The sequence below is a fragment of the Marmota flaviventris genome, chromosome 15, assembly GCF_047511675.1.
Source record: "Marmota flaviventris isolate mMarFla1 chromosome 15, mMarFla1.hap1, whole genome shotgun sequence".
Classification (NCBI taxonomy): Eukaryota; Metazoa; Chordata; class Mammalia; order Rodentia; family Sciuridae; genus Marmota; species Marmota flaviventris.
The window spans coordinates 30,053,302-30,079,435 of NC_092512.1; the positions used below are offsets into that span (position 1 = coordinate 30,053,302).

Below are 26,134 nucleotides of genomic sequence, written 5' to 3' on the forward strand. Positions count from 1 at the left end.
TGGATCAAATGGTGGTTCCATTTCAAGTTTTCTTAGTGGTTGCACCAATTTGTAGTCCCCCCAGCAATATATGAGTGTACCATTTCCCCCACATTTTTGCCAACATTTATTGTACAACCAAACTCTTAACTGGTTTCCCTCCAATGTATTCTCAGTTTTGCCAATGTAACTATCTTATTTGGGTAGAACTGAATGTTACACTTTCTACTTATATATACAAAAAAAAAAAAAAAAAAAAAAAAACCTCCTTAGTGCATTGACAATAAAGTTCATAGTTGTTACCATGGAAGTTCAGTTCACTTAAAATCTAGTTGTCATCTACTTTGCCAATCTAAACCTTCACCTTCTTTGCTTACCATATTATTGTAACTGTGTAAGGCTTTCGATATGTGGTGTTACCCCAAAACTCCTGGGTTAATTTAGCAATGTTCAAAGGTGAAATGATTGGCTAATGAGAGGGGTAACCTAATCAGTCCATCCTAGTTCCAAAAGACTAACTGGGTGGTAACTGTAGGCAATTGGGGTGTGGCTAGAGGAAGTGGGTCACTGGGGGCATCTCCTGGAAGGGTTCATCTTTCCTGCAGCCCCTTTCTCCTTCTCTCTCTCTCTGCTTCAAGCAGGGCTTCTCAGCCAAGCCTTTCTACCATGATAGTCTGCCTCATCTTGGGCCTAGAGCAATAGGTTCAGCAGACCACAGATTAAACCTCTGGAACTGTAAGACAAAATAAACCTTTCCTCCTCTAAGTTGTTCTTTTCAGGTATTTTGGTCACAGTGATGAAAACTAAGACACTGTGTTCTTCCAAAATATAAAAGCCATTAATGACAAAAAATAGACTAAAGGGGACAATAAAGCTTGACAACTAAGTGTAGTGTATAATTCTGGATACACTCTTGGTTTGAGGAACAAGTAGTTTATAACAGACATTTTTGACAGCTGAGAAAATTTGAATATATACTGGATTAGATAATATTTTATCAATGTTAAAATAATAATTCTGACATATTGAGGTTATGTGAGTAGACGGTATTGTTGGGAAGTATATACTGAAGTATTTAGGAGTAACAGATGATGTTTAAAACTTGTCAATTAGTTGTAAAAAATCTAACTGTAGTGATAAAGTAAATGATAAAGCAAATGAATTAAAATTTAATTAATTGGTGCTACTAGGAAAGGGTATTTGGGAGTTTTTAAAATCTCATCAAAATAAAAAGTACTAAAATAAAATAAACCTTTGAAAGACAAAGACAGTATCCTATTTTTATTTATTTATTCATTATTGTTTACCTTTTTCCAGTTGAAATGAAATTCCCATAAAGGCAAAGATCTTATCTTCTCTTTTCAGCACCCATAACAGAGTCATTATAAAGGACTTTAATAAGTATTACTGAAAAACATGAAGACAAATTACAAACTTCTATACCTGTAATTTTGCTCTCTCCTGAAACCAAACTGAAATCCAAAGTCAAATAATTTTTTCCCCCCAAAAGTGGGAAAGTCTACAAGAAAAGAAAGAATAAGAGAAAGGACAACAACTGTCCACCCCCACCCTCCCTGTTCCTTTAGTAGTCCCCTGCTTGGTCGAATATTGACAAAATTTTATTTGGAAAATCTGATTAACTCTAGTGAAAATAATTAAATAAATTCTGTCTTGATTCCTTCCATAGATAGCTCAATCATTTTATGTAGGGTCTACTTTTACTATAAGGTAAACTCAAATTGAAAAGTAAGCATCAGTTACTGAGAGCTTTTAATCAATTTTTTTTTATCTTTCACTTTTAAATAAAAGCAAATATCTCCAAATTACCAATTACAAAGAAAATCCACAAAGATGAAAAATAAAGACCAAACATAGGGAAGAGCTATTTGGAAAAAAAAAGAGGACTATATACAAAGAAAAAATTAAAAAGAAAAAGTGATCTCTTGGAAATTTAAAAAAAAAATGAGAAGAGCAATGGAAAACTCATTAGAAGACTTGAGAGATGAAGCTAAGGGAATAGTCCAGAAAGTAGAGGGAAAAAATGACAGAGATGAAAAATAGGGAAGAAAATGTAGGAGAATTAGAGGACCACTCTTGGACATCTTATGTTTGAATATAGGTGTTCCAAAAAAGGGAGAGAAAATGAAGGGGGTGGACAACATCCATAAAATAATTTAAGAATGTTTCCAGTGGGCTGGGGATATAGCTCAGTTGGTAGAGTGTTTGCCTGGCATGCATAAAGTCCTGGGTTCAATCCCCAGCACTGCCAAAATAAATAAATAAATAATTAGGACATACATTTGCAAGTTTAAAAGCCTATGTAGCTTCCAGAAAATTCAGTGAAAAAAAGATTCACACCAGTGAAATTTCAGACTGGTAAGCTTTGGGGAATGATCTTCAATAGGAGCATAAATAAGGATCAGCAATTAGGATAGCCTTGGCTTCCTGAAAATAAAAGACAATACTAAATACTTCAAAATTCTAAATACTAAATGATGATGGTTTTTAATCTAGAACGTTACACCCAGGCAAACAGTCAATTGTGAAGATAGAATAGGAACATTTTTATACATGCAAAGTGTCAAAACATTTGCCCTTTATAGAAATCTTCAGGAAATTCTTAGAAAATGACCTATACCACAATGGACCAAGAAAGAGAAAGACATGAGACAAATTCACCAGAGATAAGCAGGAAAGGGACTCCCCAGGAAGATGGTGAGGGGACATCCTGTTCAGCTGAAGCACACTGGAACCTTCAGTAGGGCCTTCAGGAAGATGAATCAATGGCCTATTTGGTGTGAATGAATATATCAAGGGATGATTCAGATGGTCAGGAGAGAAGCTAGGTTGAATTCATGGTGGGCACAGGAAATTCTGCTGAGAAGAACAAGATTATGATGATTGCAGAGAAAATAAAAGTTGTACAGGAAAGTAACTTGTACTCACAGTTGACTGTGACTCAGCTCTTAATAACATACTTAGTCATAATGATTCAACTACTTAATATTGATCAAACTATATTTGAAGGATGGAAGGATGGTGTGCAGGGGGAAAGAAGGGGCAAAAGGAAGTAAGTTTTTATTTTTTAAAATGGGAAATCAATAAAAAATACTTGTATCAGTCATGGTTTGATCTGAGGGATAGAGTCACTGGATGTTGTGGATAAGGAATTTATTACAGGAATTAGGTCTTACACAGTTCTGAGAGGAGCTAGGAAGTGAAGTTCTGGAAAGGAAAAAAGAGAATCAGGAGAGTTGCTAATATATCTGAGAACCATTTTGTGTCACTACCACAGTGTGAGAGCCACAGAGGATGTTATGGAGAGGCCAACAAAAAGCTCCTGACTACACTGTAGTCCAGAGTAGCAGGCTTGTAGGTCAGCAGGACCACCAGTCAGGAAGAAGAGCTGGAGGTACAGCAAAAGGGAGAGTTTAAGCTGTTCACTTGGTGGACTTCAGCTTCTGTCCCTCATTGCATCTTACTGTGAAAGTTTTTCAGAAAGTCTTAACCACTGTTCTATTTCTGTCCATCTCCAAAATCTCATCTAAATCCCTCTTTCAGCCAGATCTCACTCCAAATCCATCGCACAACAAGAGGTGTGGGAAATATAGTTTCCAATTTAACCCAGATGATACACTACAAACCACAACAGTCCATCTGTTGACAATTTTGGATCTAATATGCACCTAATAACCACATTTAATTTCTGAATAAAGACAAAAGTGAATTTGTGATTCCATGGAACATGGAACACCTATCCACAGAAAAACATATTGACCTTCTTCCCAAAGAGGACACACAAAGTCTCAGATGCCCTTTTCATCTTGGGGTAATATTCATTGTTTTAGTTGAATCACACTCACTATTTCATATTCTTTAGTTTAAATAATGAGATATAAGATTAAGTACAGTTCATATTTCTCATGTGAGCTTGCAGAGGATAGGAAATAAAACATTGATATTTGATATTCATATCAAATCAAGGAAGAAATATTTATATTACAGTCTGTGCTTTTGCAACTAGTAATATGGTTACAACTGGTAGTTACAATTTGGGCAGCCAACTATGTCATACTTGATTTGTATAACAGAAAAACTTTTGGTCTGGCTTGCAAGTATAACTCAAATCATCACAAAAGAGAGTCACAACTCCTTTGCCAATCTCAGAATTGAGCCAGTTCATGGCCCCAGAATCTCTTGCATGAAGAGGTCAAGGCTCTGGAAAAGTATCCTCACTCTAAATATTTTTTCTGGCCTTCCTCTACAAGATCTAGGGCCATTTACTCAGATAACTATATTTCTGTGAAGGGGAAATTACCAGACTCTGGGGGAATACAAAATACTAACTCTAAACTGACATTAATTTCTTGACACCCAAAATTGTGGTCCAGAAGAATAGGGACCTATAAAAATTGAGTGATTAATGAAGTTTTGGGCTTGGTTAGCTTGGGTCTATCTCCCAGTAGGCCCAGTTGATCCCCAAACCACTGCATGTTTATTTCCCCAACTAGAAGAACCTGAATATTTATTCTCTGAACTTTCTGTGTGTGTGTATAAAAAATGATATATATTTTATTATTAAAAATGTTTTCTAGGGGCTGGGGTTGTGGCTCAGTGGTAGAATGCTTGCCTAGCATGTATGAGGCACTGGGTTCCATTCTCAGAACTGCATATAAATGAATAAATAAAAATAAAGGGTTATTCATAACTAAAAAAACAGACATTAAAAAATCTTTTCTGTATTGTTCCAAGGTTAAAGTGAGATGCATATGACATTGCAAAGTAAAATATATTGAAAATAAGTAAGAAAAATATGGAAAAGGGAAAATATGGGTAAAAATATGAAGAAATGAAACCAATAAATAAAATGCCAGTTATAAAGTCTTATACACTTGTTGATGGTAAGCCACAGATTTGCTCTTGAGCAGTAGCACAGTTCATTATAATCATAACTTAAAAACCAAATCAAATGTTTAGAAAGGTATAGCTATTTTGGATACCAGTGGGGGAAAAAAAATTCCGGGGAGGATATTTCCTGGTCCTAGGGATTATGTTTATCTCTTATTATTAGCAATTATGTTTATCTCAATAAGCATAGCTAATTCAGTATGGTAAACACAATGAAAACACACATTCTATTTATATTAATGGGGACTGAGCCTAATTCTTTAGAAACAGAGAATCTTTGGTATCTCTCTTTAATGTAGTATAGTAATGCTTCCTTCTAGCAACCACTTTTACATGAAAAAGAATGGTAATGACACAAATTACTGTAGTTCAAAAAAGCTTAGGACATAAAGGATTATGTAAGGGAAATGATTCTAAAACATTAGGTCAAATCTTGAGTTTTCTCTGTTAAGCTGGTCTGATTTGGATGGCCTTTGAAGTCAACAAAACTGCCTCCTGGATTTCTTCCATGGGATGGAGAACAAATCAAGAAATAGGCCTTATCACATCAGTGTACAGTTTTCAAGTGGCAGAACAGTATTAACATTTGGAGGAGTCAAATATTTACACATTTTTCAAATGTTAAATAAGTGATTATGATATGCTTTTTAAAAACAACAAATTAGCCTGGATAAGGACTGGTCCTGACCTTGGTGAAGATCCTTCATATTGATTTAATTACTTTATACAAAATATAATAAATGAACATGTGCTAACATAGGCAACTAGCAAAAGAGACATTTGTTTATATTTAAAGGAAAAAAACTTATACAGTTAATATTGACATAGTAGCAAAAAATGCCATAATTTATTCCAAAGCTATTAAAGGATAAATTCTGGCTTACAAGAGAATATACAACATGAACAAATATCAACAATGAATAAAAATATTGTGGGAAAATTTGAATTTGAAAATATGAATATCTGATAACATGAAAGATAAGAGAACTCTAAATCAATTAGCTAATGAAAACAAGAATCAATGCCAAAATCAACCAAATCTGTGAACCTAAATGTTTAAATATTCAGAAAAATTTCAATCTATCTTTAGCTCTCATTGCTCAGTCATAAAAAATCATTAACTTTCTGAGGTTCTTTATATTGAAAGTAAGTTTTAGCAGACTCCAAAATGGAAATTTAAAGAGAATGGCATGTGGAAGAGCTTTTTCAAGCACGACCTTTCTGAATTTATAAAAGATTGACAAATTTCATTATGTAAAAATATTTAAAATTATTCTCTATATTAGTATTCATTAGAAACAAATATAAAAGACAAATGATAAAGTTTGAAAAGTATTTGTAACTCAAATCTCACAACATAATATATATTGTTATGTTTATACTCTAAAAAGCAAAACTAAATGATCAGGAACACAATAGAAAAAGCATCAGATGATATGTTCAGAGAATTCATGTAAAAGCAATGTAAGTGACTAACACATAGTAAAGGCCTTTAAAGGGAAAAATATCCCATGTGAAAATATGCTGAGCTACCACTTTTTGCTTACAAGTATCAAAAGTCAAAAAAATATAGACTCCCCCGTCCCCAGGAAACAATTTGTAGAAAACATGCAACAAACCACACACACGTATGTCTGTTTGATCCAACTTTTGTACTTGAAGGAATTTATAAAATGATCTATGAGAGTTAATTAAAACTTTGCTTATGACAGAAAAAGAATGAAAACAATGTGACTGTCTATCAGTAGGCAGCTGGCTCAACATAGCCAGACAATGAAAAGATATACAATGTATAAAAAGAATAGGACATTCTCTATGAACTGATGTTCAATGAACTGTAAAGTACATTGAAGAAACAAGATGCTGATCAGCGAATAAAGTATTCAACTAATACTGCTGCATAAAAAATGGAAAGAATATATTACAAGTGGATGTACACACACACATGTACACATTTATCTTCACATATATATTTGCTTAATAAACACAAAATATCTCTTGAAGTCTACTCAGAACCTGGTAGGTTATACAAGAATAACTTATCTCTAAGGAGAACTCACTCACTACCTGGGGGAGAGAGGTATGAGAGCCTTTTCCATAGATATCCTTTTGTAAAAATTGATTTTAAGCTATCTGAATGAATTCAAACTTAAAAGAGCAAAATACAAAACTTGCTTCTAGTCTCTACATCTTTCCCTACTCCAGGCCCCTGTTAACCTTCTCTTTTGCCTAAGAGTGATACGCAGTCTACATCTTAAATATCATCAGTATGCTTCTCTGTACACAGACACTGGCACATATCTATTTACAAGCCTAGTTTAATGAAACACAATATAAATTTAGTTTGAAGAAAAAGTTCATTGAGACTCTGAAATGTAGAATCTGTAAGCTGTGAGCCTCAATGACAACACAGAATTTGGAAATGAAAGGAAGCAGAGATATGGGATTAAAGTTAATGATAGTTTAGGATCCACTGGGGTTGTATTTTTGAGTAGCAAGAACATTCCTGGGTTCTTGAAATCAGAAAAAAATATTCAGTGAATGGAAAAAAATGCAAAAAAAAAAAAAAAAAAAAAAACCAAAAAAAAACCCCAAAACAACAACAACAATAACAACAACCCACCCCCCCCCCCCCAAAAAAAAAAAAAAAAACCAAAAAACCCTTCCCTGCATTATCAACAAATTAGCCCCAGAGATTTAGCATGGGACTTTAAATTTCCCACTAAGCATGGCAGAGTTTTGAAGTTCAGTGAAGAGAATGGTGACGGTAAAGAGAAACCAGAAGTGAGAGCATATTTTTACAGAAGTGGGGTTGTTACAATTCTTTTTCATGAACTTAATCTGGAAGTTCACTAAACTGAAAAGTATCTCTGGTTTTAAAAATGCCAACTGTGCCACCCAAAGGACAAAAATTATGGAAAGTTATCTTTACAGGGATAAGGTTGAAAGAGGTCTGTAATTTAACAAGGATGTCTCTTTTTCTACAAAGAGATAATGAGTTTGTCCTCACATTGGTCAGATCCCATAGTAAACATCTCAACAGAAAATGGAAAATTGATTTTAAGCCAGAGCATGATAGAGATGAAAGTGACCTTGGCCTGACTTCCTGAAAATACTACCAAGGAAACTGAGATCCAGAGAGCTGCTCAAAGTAATCCTGGTGGTAAATGGTGGAGCTAAATCTGCTTGGGTTTGTGCTTATTTTTCTTTAGGCATTTGAAAGGACACTCACCATCATTGATACCTAATGGGCCTCAAACCATTCAGGAAGGCAGGGAGCTTACTTAGAGATTTTTTTCTGTCCTGATCCCCCCGCCCCCCCAGGATTTGTTTATTTACATAATGGTAGCAGGGATTGAACGCAGGACATGCTACATAAACCTCCATGGATTTTACTCCTTTATTAGTGCAATACATCTGCTACATGCATGTGAGTATATGGGGGAGAAAGTGGTACTTATGATACTGGAGAGACTCAGTAGAATATCAAGTCATTATGCTGAATGCAGCACCACTCCCAAAGTTGAAATGTTTCCAATTGCTTCCAAATTCTATGATAAAAATCAAAGACTTAGAAAGCCAAGAAACAGATTCGCTGTTTCTGCAATGTGTTTTGTCAACTCTGTTCATGCCCTGTGGGCCAGTCTCAGGGCTGGATTTTCTTATCTATGAAGTGGGACCAATGACCTCATCTCAGATTCACTTGAGTGTTCTCAGGCATGCATAAAGGGCATAATATTGAAATTCCTATCACGATAGGCAGGTATAATGGAATAGTTAACAAACATGAGTAGTTTGATGTTATTTTTTTTATGATTGTCTTGGCTCAAATTTCTGAGTATCTTCTGAAACTTTTTAATAATTTAAATAAAATGCTACCATAATAATACAGTACCTGTGAGCATGTCTATAGAGGCGTCCATACTGCCATGCTTAGCAGTATGAATTCTTATCTTTTGCCTAAGGGACAAATACGTTCTTCCCTACAGTATTGAGTGCAGGAGATTTCACCAGCAAGAAATAGGGTAGAAGCATGTGTATTTAATGTAAAACCTTGTTGAGTTGAGTATTCCCTCAAACCCAAGACACCTGGAAGTTTAATTCAGGAAAATTTCAAAGTGGGAGGAGGGAGGGGAACTAAGAATGAGAAACACCAACAGAAAGTGAATTTTTCTTAAAAAAAAAAAATCAGGGTCCCAGTTTCTTAAGTACTGCAGACAAGGTATCACACATTTTTATGAAATGTCCAGCAGGAAAAACAAAGTCAAGAAACAACAGTTCTGAGGACAAGGGAAAGCTATTAGAAAAACTCATCTCACTCCCTAAACTGTACATTTTGATTTCAGTCTTGCTTTCAGATCTGAAGTCTGCTTTCAGCTCTTCCTATAAAACAAAGCCAAGATGTAAATTTCCTGCGGAATGTGGCTCAAGTTTAAATTGTGCTTGTCAGTAGCAGCGGTCCTGGCCTGAAGCTTGGGAAGGAAAGTGTAGAAGGCATCAGTCCCTCCTCAGATCCCCCTGCAGGAAGGTTGGCGCTAAGGTTGGAACAGATCCCAGAGCGCTATAGAGGACGAATTGGGCGTGAATCGCTGGTCTCTCGCGCAAAGCAAGGTCAGGGGGCGCCTGTGACCCGAGCTGCTGTTCACATTGGCCATCTCCTCTTGAAAAGCTCGGCAAGGGTTTCTCCTGGAGTTAGGCTCCTTACAGGCGGTCAGCTCTCTTTAGGACCTCAGGGAAACCCAAGAGTTTCTGGCTTTAGGACCCAGGAACGCTGAGGCAGCCTGGATTTAGATGCCACCACCTACTTATAGAGGCATCCCGAGCCTTGGTCGGTCTGCATCTCCATTGGAAAGTGCGCTCGCCACATCCCTTTGGCCTCCCGAGAGTGTTCTGTCTCTCACGGGCTGGTCAGTGAGAAACCTTAGCTGGGGAGTGACCGTGGAGAGAGCCCGAGAAGCAGCACAGTTGGATAGAAACGCCGAAAGCCGAAGCACCCCTGGCTCTGGGATCGCACTCGCGGGTGGAGACGCAGCATCTTAGTGGCTGCGGAAACGCCTGCCCCGCCGCGTTCTTGCCAGGCGCCGCCGGCCGGAGGACCCTCAGCTTGTGCCGACCCTGCCGCGGGGACCGGAATCCAGAGCCGCCAGGAGCTCTAGGCGGGTGTTGGCAAACTTTTCTCGAGCCCACGTGCTAACCAAGCGGCTCGCTTCCCGAGCTCGGGATGGAACGCCGCGACTAGGCACCCCTTGCCTCCCGAGACGTATGTGCGCACGGTAGGCAACCCACACCTTGCTGCCGCAGCGCTTGAGTACCCCACCGTGGGGCCTAAAGGGCCCAAGAATGTTCTTTTAACTCTGCGCTCTCAGTGCTTTTAGAGCGTTTTTCATTCCCCTGAGCGTCCGCACTTTTACCCCGGGTCGGAGCCCTTAGCTCGGCAGAGGTTACTAATTCACTGATTGTAATTCCTCTCCAAGTCGTCTGCAGCTGTTAACGCTCTGCAATAGGCTGCTCCGTGGCTCGTGCCAGGCATTGGGTTTGCTTCCTCCTTCCCTCCCTTCTTTAAATTGGGACGCGCGAAGGCGCAGCTGCCTGGCCGGGATTCTCTCAGTCTTCCATCCACTCTGTTTCTCGCTCCTCGTCTCTCAGGTTCATGGTAGAAGAGATGCTGATCGCGCCGAATTGACCAGTGCAGCCCCGGGGCTAGTGGCAACCCTTCCTCTGCGTCGTCCCCAGCAGCGCAGCCGGCGCCGTCTCTTTGGATGAACCTTTCAGTTCCCCTACTTTGAGAGGCGACTCTCCTCCGCCCGACCGTCCAGATGCAGTTTCGCCTCTTCTCTTTTGCCCTCATCATTCTGAACTGTATGGATTACAGCCACTGCCAAGGCAATCGATGGAGACGCAGTAAGCGAGGTGGGTCCCTCTCAGCTGAAGGTGCGTGGGGTCCCGCGTGGGCGGGGGTGTCCAGGTGCTCGCCCACCACTGGGCTTCGGGGGCTCAAATGGGCAGGACGGTGCTTTTCACACCCCAGCTCTTGCGGACCACCTCTCTTTTTCTTTTGAGACCCAGAGGGCTGCAGAATGCCTGTCTCTTCTGTCCCCGGTGGGTGCGGTGAGCCAGAATGAGACGCGCTGCGAGCCCGGTGAGCCCGGCGTCTCTAGAGCGCTCAGCTCTTAAGTCGTGCGGTTCACACGCCGGGTCGTTCCTGGGCCTCCACTCCGGGACTCTTTCTTGGGTCTCATTTCTTATTTGGGATCCATTTTTCTTGCTTGCTCTCTTTTGGTCCTCTTAATATTTTCCCTAAAGCCCATTTTTTTTTTCTCTATCTTCGTGCCCCCAAATCCCTGCCCCAATTGCTTGGACCTGGCTTAACATATGGGGGTGGGGGTGGGGGTGTTGAAGAGCTGGGTAAGAGTTTCTGTCAAGTTGATCTGAAGAACCTGCGTTTCCAGGAAAAGGGCACCATTGCTCTCTTTTTTTCGGGAAACTGAGACGAAAATGAGAACTTTCTGAATGAACCAGCTACTCCTGCGTTGGCTTTCTAGAGTGTTTGCCTACAGCGTGATGTTTTAAAAAATAGGCCCCGCTTTGCTTCTCCATTTGTTTTCCTCAAAAGCAGCAATTTCGGAGTAGGGTTTCTGTGCACAAGGAAATTCACTTGCGGCATTTTAACCGCTCGCTCCCTCTCCATCACTTGTGCGAGCAGCAAGGAAAGCGGATGCAAACCTCAAGGAAGGTTTTTGAGAATTAACTAGCTTTCCTACAGATTTATTGTGCGCTTATTTCGGTCTTGCAGTCTTGCTGGGCCTGCAGCTCATCCAACTGCATTTTAGGGTATGTGCAGCTAGGCACAATTAAGTCTTCCCGGGGGATTTAAACATGAACCGCCACACGTCCCTTGAATTATGCGCTCAGGGAATGTGTGCAGAAGTCCTTTGCAGGCACCTACCTGGTGAGAACTATTTGTCTCCTTCCTGCAGTTCAGACTTTGGTGCTGTTAGAATTTGTTGAGAGAGTCATAGATCTTGACCCCCACCCCCGCGATATAAACATCTCGACCTGTGATGTGATTTGTCTATAACTCATTTTATGGAACCTGCGGCCCTACATTTAGATTTTTGGAGAGCCCTTTTCAAGTCTTATTTTTGATGGGTATTTTTTAGGGTATCATTAAGCAATTCTCACCATTGGAAGAGCTGGAGGTTGACCCACCCCAGGGCAGAGCTGGATATGACTGGTGTGAGACTTCTCCAGCTACCAGTTTCCATTGCTGACATGTATCTCTGGACATTAAGGATGCATACACCCACCCCCACATCTCTTTCAGTTCTGACTTTAGAAAATGCTTATTTTTAGAAATCGCCCTATCTAAAAATACAAGGGAGAAACTTCTTTCTACAGGCCAGGAGAGTTTGATATGACTTTAAAAAGCCCCTCTCCGCCTCCTTCCACACCCCAGTATTTTCCTTCTAGGTATTATTTGGCGAAGCTGGAATTTTTGGCTATACTGCAGTCAAAATTATTTAGAGAGGTTCCCTCCCCCCTTTAAAAGCTGAAGCCTAGTTGAAAAACTAAAGTGCTTAAGGTTTGTAAAATATAGAAATATCTAAAACCTTTGGACAAATTCTTTACTATTGAGTGATGGCTTTCTGATCTACCCCGCCTGTCCCATTGTGTTTGAGTGGAGAAGAATCAAGCACGTTGTTTTAGTGAACTTAATGCAGTGATGCTGTCCATGCTGTTCTTTGGAGAATGACATTACAGCACTCCTGCGGCCAGAAGCGATACTGCATGTTCCTCCACAGGGCCATCTCTAAGGTTCTGCCTGTGGCAGAACCCATTTCCTTCAAAGCTTGCCTTAGCAAAATCTCATGTAGCAGCTACTATCCACTTCCCCAGGCGCTGACATTTAGAAACCCAGTTCCAAAGTGTGCAATATTAACTGTGGCCAAACTGACCTTTCCATTGCATAAACTTTGAATGCTTTTAAGTACATATAAATTAATAAGGTTGTAAAAGAAAAGGAAAAAAAAATTCTATCAAAGTATGTCACCCCCCACCCCCAACAGATGTCCTTTCCCAAATCCCAAGTTTCTAGCTAAAATAACTGCGGTCCTTAAAAGTGACCACACTATCTGTGCCAACAAAGGGTGTACTGTGTTTTTAATTAAAAGTGGAACTACTTAAAGGGCTGGCTAGACAGTGCAGGGTGATAGTAGCTTTTCTGCTTTGCAAGGAAGCTTAAGGACTGCATTGTGAGGGTATTGAAATGAATAGAGATCTAACTCAAGTTGTGTGAATTGCCCCTCTTCACAAACTTAAGCTGGTTTTAATTGATCTCATGTCCACTGATTGATCCTATACCCATTGTTGTGCATACCAAACAATTGGCTTTCCCAAAGGAGATTGATTTAAATTAGTTTCTTGGTGAATGCCTGACTACTAGCCAAATCATGTCAGCAGTGACAGTTGACATGCTAGAGCTTATTGTGGTGCCAACATTTCCCTTTTCTCCTTTGTTTTGTATAGTGGCAGTTAAATATTACTTTCTAGGAAGAAAAGTGATTACTACTTTTTAGAAAAGGTGTTGTAGCTTGGAAGACCAGTTGTTTTCTTGGCTTGTGTTCCTGTGTAGGCGGCCGTGGTACCAGGATTGGTTAGGCTTCCCCTGGGACCTTTTTTTTTTTTTCTTTTTTCATATTCCATCTGCAAATAATCAAACCTTCACTGTGGAGCATTCTCAGAACTCCTTTGGCATTATGTTTAGTCTGCTCTATGATCTCAGATGCTCCATAATATCATTTTCTTAATGAAATAAAATTCTTGGCAGAGATCAGATAATTTAGTCAGTTAAAATCAATTGCATCCAGTCTGGAATAGAGCGCAAATGTATCATTTAACTCTATGTTTTATTTCAAAATACAGCCAGAGGATTGAGAAAATAGAATGTAGAACTTTCTATACTTTTGGACAAAATTTTGTATGGGGGAGACCATCATGAACAACTCTGTTAATCTCCTTCTGCATTTTTCTTCTCCATATTTGAAGCAAAATCAGAAAATGTGTTTGATAGTCCCTAATGGGCTCCAGCTAGAATATTTTTTCCTTTTTTTTCTATAAATTAGGCACAAACACAATACTGAGAATGAATATCTTTGTGGAAGAAAGACACATACCAACATTTTGGAAATCTGATTGACAGCTTATGTTTGGTCTACATGGTAACATTGGCCCTTTTATCCCACTTCAATGCACAGTCATTTTTAGCTACTGCGAACCCCTACTATATCTGTCTTATGGACCTCTTATGATTTATTTGTATGACAAATGAGGTTATTTGATTATATTTTTTGGAATGATTGTAAGCTACATTTCAGGCTGAATTACTGAAAGTGGATAGACAAATCATAACTTTGTTATGATCCCTTAGAATTTTTTGAACTTGGCATATGATGACTTAATCTTAAATCCTTTCCATATTTTAACCAGGGACTTAATGCAAACTTCTTTAAAACTCTTTGAAAGCAGCAAGTCTTCTAGACATACAACTGGTGTTTCTGGTGGACTGATGGTAGGGGGCGTGGTGTGGCAGGAGTTGACTTCTGTAGTCTTTTCTATACTGACTGAAGCTTCATCTTCTCCTTCCTCTATAACATCTCATTTTTGCAAATTATATTTGACTTCTTACATGATAATGAAGTGTTTACCACAAACAATGTGCTGTGTTTCTGGCAAATGAGGTTGGGACAAAAAGATAAATACTTTTTCTTAAATTGTATAGGCTGCATTAATTTGTGTTTGTCTTTTTAAAAAGTTGATGAAGAGATTTGGGGATATTTATTTTTTTACAAGTACTTTTTAATAGTATATTTCTCTTATTCTTTCATAATATAAAGTGGCACATGGAACGTATTAACCTACACTTAAATGGAAATGCTTCAAAATACATTTTGCATGCATCCTTACTTTTTTGAGTTCCAGAGTATTTCAGAAAAGCTGATGTGATTGTTTAATTTTGCAACATAAACATGTTCTTTTTTCTTGTTTTTTAATTGACTGCCTTTGCTTCCAGCACAATTGCATCAGTTTTTCTGGCCAGTGTCTTACCAATACAGGGAGGTCAGGAAGTTGCTGTGCTCAAACCAACGTCTTATTTTGCCACTGAAATTTGGAAGTGATTCAGAATAGGTGATGTTTGCCTAGCCTCCATTTAATTCTGGCTTACTTTATCTGCTCTTAAAATCAAGTCTGAATAGAATCCAATATTTGCAACAATCACAAGTTGGACGTAATACTTTTGATTCCTTAATGCAAAACCTCCTCTTCATTTATCCAGAATCTGGCCAGTTTATGGATTAAGTAGACTACTTTTTACTTAATATTATTTTAGTTGTAGGTGGACACAATACCCTTATTTTGTTTGTTTATATGTGGTGCTGAGGATTGAACCCAGGCCCTCACACGCGCTAGGCGAGTGCTCTACCACTGAACCATAACCCCAGCCCTACGTTTTACTTCTTTCCTTTTAACTGACTGCCTTTATACAATCCCTCCACCGGCTGGAAATAGGTACTCTTATCCATCTCATATCCAGGAAATAGATGACAGATCTTTCAAAGTAATGTTTGAGAATCACTATGCTAAAAGAATGCTGTAAGATTTGGGATGAATATAAGGTTTTGAATTTTTATAGTTTTCAGGATATCATGAGGTTTGTTATTTTTTCCTCGATAGCAAATGTGGCCACCTATGTTTATAAATTCTTATATTTTCAGCTGGAATAAATATGGAGAGTGTTAATACTAAAGCATATATGTAATTAATTGGGAAAGTATATAAGTGTCTATGCACACATATGAGGGTGTATGTAGAGGATGAGGGTGGGATGGGATGATGGTGGAGGTTTGGGTTTCAGAACTAAACGGCATTTTCACCCATGTTTTCCATCCTTTCATTTTGATCTGTCCTTAGGATGAAGGATGGCTGGGGGAGGGCATGAGACGGGGAAAGGTGAGTGTGCTTTCCCTCTTTCCAGGGTCTGCCTTCCGCCTGTCCTCTCCTCCAGACCTCTCTCTGTTCCAAGGCCTTGCTGTCTCTCTGACCTAGCATTCTGGTCTCCCTCCCTCCTGGCCCTGCCAGAACACTGGAATTTCACTACCCCTTGATAATCCTGTTGGATTCATTTACTCTTCAGTCTGTTAGGCTCTGGCTTCTACCTCCATCCTTTTCCTGAAGTAATTTTCTTAAAAAAAAAAAAAAAAGATGATTATTTAAATTTTATTTTTTGGAGTCACTTTAGGTTCACAGCAGAACTAAGTAGAGGGCACAGAGATTTGTGACGGGGGTGTATAAATGGTCATCCGTGATCCATTCCTGCCTCGTTGTCTGCTCTGGCCACATCCATCATCATAGTCCTCTGGTGTTGGTTTCCTGGGAGATGATTTATCACAGCTCTATCAGGAAGCTCTCTTCCTTTTGGCTGGTGACACACACTGTTTGCTGGGTGATATTTCACCTTGTATTTTTTTTCCTTGAGGGATTTCTTTAAAAACCCATCCCTGTTCTTCTGTGCAGGGTCTTCCACTGCATCCTCAACATTTTTTTTTTTTAATATTTATTTTTTAGGTGTAGATGGACACAACACAAAGCCTTTATTTTTATGTGGTGCTGAGGATCAAACCCGGGTCCTGCCCGTGCTAGGGGAGTACTCTACTGCTGAGCCACAATCCCAGCCACTCAACATTTTTGAAGTTTCATGTGATACTGATTTCCTGACTACTGCTGTATAAATCCATACTTCATGCTCAAACTTGACAACTCGTGTTTTCCTCTTTGCTTCTCTCAACTCTGTCCCTCTGCTGTCTTCCCTATTTCTACTCACGGAGGGAAGTCTCCCTGCTGTATTGGACTTTTCTGTGGCTTTTTAAAAATCAGTTCATTGTAGCTTAAACTATACTAGTGTTTATATTCATCCCATCTTTTCCACTCCCAAAGGTATTTCCTAGTGCAGTTCTCACAGACTCCTCCTTTCCCAGGCTCTGTATCCTCCTTGCTCTCTCTGTTAGAATGCTGCCACACAGAATTGTTCTCGATCATAGAAAGGACTGGGTTACTTTTTTGCTGATAAACCTCAAATTTCTAGGCCTCCATGTTGACCACATGTGAGTGCCAACCTCTTTCATGGGGCTGTCAGTGTTCCCACCATCTGTCTGCAGCCTACTCAGTGCCTGCAGGGTTGCAAAAGGTTCAGTCTCCTTAAACTATACCAGGTTATTTCATTTTGTATGGCTGAGCATGTTTTAGTGCCCAGCCAAAATGTCAGTGCCTCCAGGAAGCCTTCCTGGAATTGTCTGTCTGCCTTTCTAAAGCTCACATCAATCATTCCCTCATGATTCCTTAGCTTCTTGTGCTAGTCTTAAGGGACTCTTATTTTCCTCTTTATTCTGATTTTCATGAAATATTCTCATTCAGTCTTGAGCTTCTCTAGGGCAAAACAGTGGCATGTTCTTCATTGCACTCCTCAAACTAGGCCTAATAGGGTACTTCCTATACAAGTCAGAGTTGAACAAAAAGTGTAATTAGGCAATTTTGTGATATTCTGTTAATTTTGACTTAATGAAAAATGTTTTTTCCCCAAATTTGAGCTTTGTACATAGTTGTACAAAAGTTTGAATACTTAAATAAGAGGTGCAGTCTCATTTGCTGCTCTTTAGATCATTAGAAAAACAAAATATTGAAGTCTAAAAGCATCCCTAGCCCAACTTCCATTCTGAAGTCTCTTCTGATAATTTCAGAAATTCATAGAGCATTATATCTCGTACCTGATTGTGTACTGACATCCCATTGGCTGTTTGCATGACAGAGTAGCCTAAGTGGCAGGTGATTTAGGGTACAGAAGGGAAATGTATGGGAGAGGGGTAACTATATTTTTAAATGCATTTTTTTTTTCTAGAGAAAGGGACAGTAAGGGACTTGGCATCCCCAAACACTTTGATCCATATGAATATAAAAATCATTTAGGGGAAATTAAAAGAAAGTGGTATTTGACTTCTTGAAGGCATTTACATTTATATGGTTAAGTTACTGCAAGAGAAATTTAATCTTTATTCTTACATTTATGACTTCAGTGTATTACAGTTATGAGGACATACCTCAAGAGAGACAGCATGTATTTTAGGACAAGTTCTTCTATAGGATGAAGCAACTACCTCGTTGTTCAATGCCTTCTAGAACACTGGAATTTCACTACCCTTGGGAAGCAGGCAGAGCCTCTTGGACTTTCAAGGAAGGTGAGCTATTTACCAAGCTGAGGCTTGAGCTTGAAAACTGATAGGTAAGTGGAAGAGAGAACTGGAATCCAAACTTCTAAATTTCCCGACTTTTTCTGTGTACGGTATACTTTCAATATAAACATCTTCAAAAGAAAAGTCAGCTTTGAATCCATTTAAAAGTTCTTCAGACCACAGATTTTGATTGAGTCTTAGAACTTCCTACAACTCATAATTAAGTTAATAAAGTAGCTGATATTTAAAAAATTGAAGGCTGAGAGGTGAAGTTATTGAGGGATAGGATCATAAGTATGTTTTGGTAAAAATTTGCATAAGTTTTATGGTAAATATTTTTATCATTCTTGTGCATGAATTTTAGGAACCTCTTTTATTTCTAGTACTTCAAGAGCCAGAGCAAGCAGATATGTGTATATGCACTTGTGCTTATGTAGGTACTTACATGTGTGCTTATACAGTATGTGCATATGCGTTTTAGGTGTCCACATGTTTATCAGTACAATCAATAAAGGTCAGGGAAAAGCTATTAAATATTCTTTTTACTCTGTAGAGAAAGTAGAGGTAGCTTTTCTCTAGTTTGGAGAAAAACCTTTGTAATTTATTTAAAAACCTTTCAATTTTTATCAACAATTAAAGGATAAAAAGAACACTTATAAAATGAAAGTTATCCTGCTCAGCACATCTCTTTTGAGCAGGAGTTCTTAATCTGTGGCTCATAGGTGGGGTCAGGGTTTTAACGAGTCTTCTGAAATTAGAAGCAAAACATTTTCTGCTTTTTTTCCAGGGGAAGATCTGGAGTTTTCCCTAAAGTCTCAAAGTAGCTCAGGGTTCATCTCTTTCCTTCATCAGGTTAAGAAACATTGGTTAATGAAATAGCAAGTAGACTTGCTTAAGTAGCATGATGCCAAGCAGCTGCTTCAAGTTGGCATAGGTCTTGTTTCCTGAAAGCTTGTTTTCTTTGTGGGTTTTTCAGCCATTCGCCAGGTGTAGTGTCTCAAGATTTATTTCAGTAAAAATTGCTCAGCCAGTAGTCTCTTCCTCAAAGACAATAGTTGTTAAATTCTCTTCTCCATCCCCTTAAAAAGACTTTTACAAAGTACAACATAAATATAGCGTATAAGGGGCATTATTACAAATTGGGCTGTCTGAAAAGTTTTATCTCAAAAACAAAATAGTTAATGTAGAGATAGAAATAGCTGTTGAAAGTTTTCAGCTGATGTCTTGCAGAGGTGGCTGTGATGTGACTTGAGGCACCACGCTGCCACTTCACAGAATGGTGAGAACCAGGGTTTGCCCCTCTCCTGGCCAGTGGGCTTTTGCTAGATCCTTGCTCCAATGTCGGTGCATTTTAGAATTTTTGTACCGTGATGGCTTTGGTCCCCTTGTTTTGGTTCTTGGTACAAATTGCCAACCAACCACCTCAGCAATTAAAATGCATGGACCGACAGAGGGCACACTTTGCATTCTTTCCCTCCTGCATTGTTCTCTGCTGTGCCGCAGGATTTGTGCTTTGCTCTGGCTCCTTGATTGGGGTGGCAAACCTGCTCTGCTCCCTCCATTCATATTGAGATCATAGCGATGTCATTACAGAGGAGGAAGGGGACAGATCAAGAGAGATTTTAGTCTTCCTAAGCATTTTTGGATTGGTTCCTAATCTCTTTTTGACAAGACCTCACGAAAAGGCAAACTTAACCATTTTTAATACCAGCAAGGCAGATATTAAAGCTGGAGATTTTGTTAGTCTGCAGGTAGATTCCGGCATGTATACCCACTTTGGGAAATCCACGGTTTTTAAATGTTTTCCATTAAGTGCATGCCTAAAAATGTAAGCAATTGGCAGTTTGGAGTTACCCAAATGATTCCACATGTTGCCAAATAAGCTCAATTGGAAAATTGTTTGCCAAATTCTTTAATCTTTATGGACAGACCCCTTTCTTTCCATGAATCTTTCATATTATAGTCTTTAAATAATGGTGAATATTGTTTGATTTTATTTGAAAATCAAAATTTCAGATTTTTTTTCAAAAAAGTCACTTCCCCTCTTATATAATAAAGTCAGACTTGGGGTTTAAAAATGCTTTGGTACCTCATTGTTATTTCCCTCTCATGCTGTGTTCAAATGGCTCTTTGTGGTTCTCAGAAGTTGAATTTTTAACATTGGAGGATGTGTGCTATCTATGTCATTACTAACTTGCCCATTGAGTTAATCACTTGGTTTTTTTGTTTTTATTTCCTCTGTAAGACTTGGAAGATTTACTTTGACCCATTGGTTCAGATGGAAAACCCAATCTGCTCTCTGTGATGTTTAGTTGAATCACAGTAAGGTTAATCATATCAACCAAAGACACAGCCTATGTGTATCCTCCCAAATAGAACTATTTGGAGTAACTGTGATTCAGCTATTTCACTGCCATAGATGGTTTTTGAAGTCTCTTCCCTGAGGGAGAGATGCTTGATGGTCCAGTTAATTGGGAAGAATTTCTCCTGGGACTCCTGGGTTTCTATACCTAAATAGGCACGAAGGCAGTCTTTTTCTTGGACTTGTCAGGTCCTATGGGTATTTCTTGTAGGTGGAAGAACACTGCTAAAAATTCTAATTTTGACAGTTCATTTTTGATGTTTTAGAGTGTGTGTGTGTGTGTGTGTGTTTAAGGGTCTGATTTATAGACTATTTTGGAGAACTCTTGGGTATTCTGCACTCTTAGCAGATACAAGGAAGTGCTAGGGAACAGCTAGCTGTAGGCTGGGTGAATTGGAATGCGAAAACTAGATGAAAATTTTGTTTATCCATCGATCTGGACACCTTCTAATTATTTTAGAGAAACTAGAGCTATTCTACCCACAGCCTTTTTTTCTACTGATGTTAGCTATTATGTGGCCACCCTCTTTCCCTGGCTGTGTTCGGTAGAGAAACTTTTTTTGGAGTAAGGAGACTAAGTGATTTGAAAAACCACTGGGCTCTAAGTGGACAGTGGTGGTTCCCAGAAGCGCTCTTAGTGGGCTGAGGCTAATTTGTTGGGCTGGGAAAGCCTTTTTACCACTTCTGGTGGCCAAGAAATCTTGTTATGGTTGATGTGATTCTTGACTGAATCCTGTTGATCATAAAAGATCTTCCTTGAATTATCCTGAAAATTGATCTAGAGTTTGAAAACTACCCTTGAGGATTGATTATCCAGAATTATGAATTTGGTATAATTTACTTTCCTTTGCAGAAGTAAAGAGAATTAGTTCTTTGCAGTACTATGAGCAATCTCAACATGACCTTGAAAGTACTATGAGCAATCTCAACATGACCTTGAAAGTGTTTCAAGTGAATAATTACTGTTCTAAAGGGTTTGGCAGTCTTCTGTACATGAAACACTCAAGTTTCATTGAATGTAGAAAGATTTGAAGAAATGGGAGAGGCTGATCTAAGGAAGAGGGGGAAAAAACAGGGACAAGATTCTAAGACTTGAAGCCTTTTTTTTTTTTTTTTAAAGGATGTGATTTATTCTACTTTTGAAGATGTTTCATAGAAAGGAAGATTCAAATTTCTATTTAGAAAACTATCCATTAATGGAAGAGAACTTTCTTGATGCATTAAGCCTTTGACTTTGGAAACTAACCCTTTTCAAAAGGGGAGAGCCTCTCATGAAGTGTGGTAAAGCAGGTGACGGTACTGAGTGGAGGACCCTAAGCACTGTGCACACTGTACAAACCACAGTGTGAACATCTGTAAAGCACATGGCATATAATAGCTGCTTACATATAAATTCTTACTGACAATTATTCGCATTCAAATTATGAGACCCTTGCCTTCCTCACTGGAGGACACCAAACAATATTTCTTCTTTAGATTCTGCCTCCCACGACTCTGCATCATTGTAAACTTCAGCAGTGAATACTGTAGACACTGGAATTTGGTGTGAATTCTTAAAAGAGAAAAGAAAGCATATTTCTCCATTCTTACATGACCATGTCAATTTGTAGACTGTTCCATTATAAGCAAGTCTGAGATTTCAGTACAGCTATGATCATTGTGGCTTTTGGCATATAGATATTTTGCTTTCTTTAATGAGGTCACTAGACTGTAAGGTAAAGTATTTATTTCATTAACAACTGGAATCTCTGAAAGCATAAGAGACTTAAAATTCCTATTGGATGAAGAAGAGCGATGTAGGTACATCATTTGGCAGAGAGTGTAATAATTGATGTGGGAATCCTCTGGTGTAGTAGAGATTCTGTCTTCAGTCTTGCTTGAATCACTGTTTTTTAAATTGTTTAGTTGCACACTGATATACCATCCACACTTCTGTGTAATATGAAGTTGAACAGGGCATTTAAATTGTTGGTTTATGGGGCTGGGGTTGTGGCTCAGTGGTAGAGAGCTTGCCTAGCATGTGTGAGGCACTGGGTTCAATTCTCAGCACCACATATAAATAAATGAACAAAATAAAGGTCCATCAACATCTAAAAAAAATTAAATTAAAAAATATTGGTTTACAAAAAAGATCTCAATGGCTGGAAATAACAGGATGAATTTACTGATGAATCCTTAACTAGAAACATGTAGAGCTTACTCTTTTTTTGAGATTAAACAACTAACCATGGAATATACAATGTTGGAGATTAAGGCTTTTCATTGATTTTTTTTTTTTTAACGCAACTTGGGATTATGTGATATGGTTGCAAGAAGAATTGGCTGTATTAAGAGAAATATTTACCTAGATTCAAGAGTAAAGCAGATGAAGGCCCCCAGCCTACACTCATCTTATGTTCATTACTTTCAAAAGTGTATTGGTAGCACACTTAAAATTCTGTAATAGTCCTAGTGGCACTACAACAAGATGCCACAAACAAGATTTTTTAAAATTTATTTTCTCTCCTATTCTCATCTGCTTTCCCTTCATTCCCCTTTGTCTAATCCAATGAACTTTTGTTCTTCCTTCCCCTCCCCCTTATTGTGTATAAGCATCAGCATATCAGAGTAACATTTGACCTTTAGTTTTTTGGGACTGGCTTATTTCACTTAGCATGATAGTCTCCAGTTCCATCCATTTACTGGCAAGTGCCATAATTTCATTCTTTTTTATGGCCGAGTAATATTCCATTGTGTATATGTATCACATTGTTTTGTATCCATTCATCTGTTTCTGAAGGGCATCTAGGTTGGGAGGCTTAGCTATTGTGAATTGGGCTGCAATAAACATTGATGTGGCTATATCACTGTACTATTCTGACTTTTAAGTCCTTTGGGTATATGCCAAGGAGTGGGATAGCTGGGTCAAATGGTGATTCCATTCCAAGTTTTCTGAGGGATTCCCAGACTGCTTTCCTGAGTGGGTTGCACCAATTTGCAGTCCCTCCAGCAATGTATGAGTGAACCTTTTTCCCCTCACATCCTTGCCAACATTTATTATTACTTATATTCTTAATAATTGCCATTCTGACTGGAGTGAGATGGAATCTTAGTGTAGTTTTAATTTGCATTTCTCTAATTGATAGAGAGATTGAACATTTCTTAATATATTGACCAATCATATTATTTCTTCTGTAAAGTGTCTATTTAGTTCCTTTGCCCATTTAATGATTAGGTTATTTGGAGTTTTTTTGGTAAGTTTTTTGAGTTTTTCATATATTCTGAAGATTAATGCTCTGAGATGTAGGTGGTAAGGATTTTCTCTCATCCGGTAGACTCTCTCTTCATGTTTATGATTGTTTCCTTTTGCTGTGAAGAAGCTTTTTATTTTGATACCATCCCATTCATTGATTCTTGATTTTACTTCTTGCACTTTAGGAGTCTTCTTGAGGAATTTGGTTTCTAAGCTGATGTGGTAGATATTTGGACCTACTTTTTCTTCTCGTAGTTACAGGGTCTCTGGGCTAATGCCTTGGTCCTTGATCCACTTTCAGTTTTGTGCAGGGTGAGAGATAGGAGTCTAATTTCATTTTGCTGTGAGTGAATTTCCAGTTTTCTCACCACCACTTGTTGAGGCTATCTTTTCTCCAGTGTATATATATATGGTGCCTTTGTCGAGTATGAGATAACTGTATTTATGTGGGTTTATCCCAGATGATTTTTAAAACATAGAAACCCATTTTCTCACGGTTCTGGAAACCAGAAGTCCCAGATTTTAAGATGTCAGTGAGTTCATACTCCTTTTGAGACCTCGGGATCCTTTCTGTCCCTGAAGTACTATTGAACTGCACAAATTCAAATGTTATCTGCTTATTACTTTTTGAAATAAATCCATCAAATTAGCTTCTTGTGGCTAAAATCTCTTTTAGCTGAAGCTGAACATCTGGCCCATCCTTTTTTCCACTGATGTGAACTGTCCTCCTAGAGCTGTTAGCAGCCTTTATGGAATATCACTGCAATATCAAGAGTGTCTGCTGTGTGTGGCTTCCAGTGTTAGAGATGTTTTAGACTAAAACCCTCTGATTACAAGTAATATCTGACATTAGCACTTCCAAGGAGCTTGGTCTATTCATACTTCTGTGCTTATGTATAATATAAAGTGCTAGTAAGAACATTCTTCCCAAACCACAGTGAGCTTTTTCAAACACACAACAAAGTAGAGTAATCTAATGAATACCCATAAACCTATATGCAGATTGAACAAATACTGAGATTTGGCCACACTTACTTTATTCTTTTATTTTTATGTGTTGAAATGTTATAAAGCAATTCTTGGATATTTTATTTCATGCCTCATATTTCTGAATTCATTTCTTATAAACATGGATGTTTTCTTACCAAGCCACAATGTCATTAGTGTACCTAACATTATTATTCTGAAGTAATGCCTATTAATGACCTGTATGTAATGAATTTCTCAAATTGCCTCAAAAAATGCCTTTTTGCAGCTTGTATGTGTGAACCAGCATTCAAAACACTCCCATCATTACACTTGGAGGGATATCCCTCAAGATCTCTTGATTCTAGAGCAGTAATTCTTTCCCACCCGTTTTTCTGTACTCCACCTTATTGAAAAAACCAGGTCAAGGCTCTGTAGAATGTCTAACATTGCGGATTTTCCATTTGATCCTTTGTGGGGCTCATTTAACTTGTTCCTCTTATCTTCTATATTTTCTGCCAACTGCAAGTTCTCCTGGAAGGTTGAATGAAGTTCAGATTCAATTCTTTGGCTAGAACACTTCCCAGATGACACCCTGTGCTTCATATTGCATCACATCAGAGAGCACACAATGTCTTGTTGTGCTATTCTTAAATGATGCTAAGATTAACCAATAGGGTTATGAGGCACTAACTTGATCCCTTCATTGTAGAGTACCGATTGACCTTTCATCTATTGGTTTCTTCTATGATGATCTTTATCTGAATCAGTTTCTTCAGGCATTGCAAAATAGTGGAACTTTTCTCCTCTCATTCCTTCTACATTTGTTAGCTGACAGTTCTATTGAAAGCCTGTTCCTTTTCAACCACAGATATCTTGTTACTGTGAAACAATTCTTATAGGAAAGACATGCAATAAGTGTAATTCTTTAACTGCAATTTTCCGGAGTCAGGAGTTGATGTGTGTGAAGCTGTACAGTGGGTCGACTTCACTGCTGGAGAATCAAAAGCTTTGGTTGTGTCAATGCATTGCTTGTCAAATGGAGGAGGTAAGGTTCTACTATAGCCTCTGCTTATTGAAACGGCAGTGGTAGGATGACTTTTTGGCTTTTTGCTAACGGAGTGAAATGCAAACCTTCTGAAAAACTGAGGTCTATTGGCCATCTTCTGATAATGTTTTCTGTTAACAGCTTTCAGAGAAGCCACTATGGGAACACACAGTGGCCTCAGCCTGGTGTAATCTGAGGCTTGCTGGATAGAAAAACAGTACTTTGTACTATTTAAACACCCTCTGGAAGGCTTAGCAAGGAGAGGAAGGAAAATATTTGAGGAGATCAACTGGATGTTGTAGGATACAAGTAATGTTACCTGAGAAGGATTAAAGTTTCCTCAAAACTTGACCTGAGTG

At 38.5% G+C, this 26,134-nt stretch overlaps 1 protein-coding gene and 1 non-coding gene across 4 annotated transcripts in view; both read left to right on the forward strand.

The window, feature by feature from the left end:
• The first annotated feature begins 2,175 nt into the window (after window positions 1-2,175).
• Trnaa-ggc (transfer RNA alanine (anticodon GGC)) lies at window positions 2,176-2,248 on the forward strand. The gene has a single exon. It is a non-coding gene; the product is annotated as a tRNA-Ala (tRNA).
• Window positions 2,249-10,703: 8,455 nt separating this feature from the next.
• Rspo2 (R-spondin 2) overlaps window positions 10,704-26,134 on the forward strand; it is a 131,266-nt gene continuing 115,835 nt past the window's right edge. For 2 of the 3 annotated variants that reach the window (XM_027953301.2, XM_027953313.2), the window contains exon 1: window positions 10,704-10,797. In XM_027953301.2, coding sequence (XP_027809102.1) covers window positions 10,704-10,797 — 94 coding nt within the window. Of the gene's footprint in view, window positions 10,819-26,134 lie in introns of all 3 variants that reach the window. The other variant, XM_027953298.2, reaches the window with a different exon arrangement.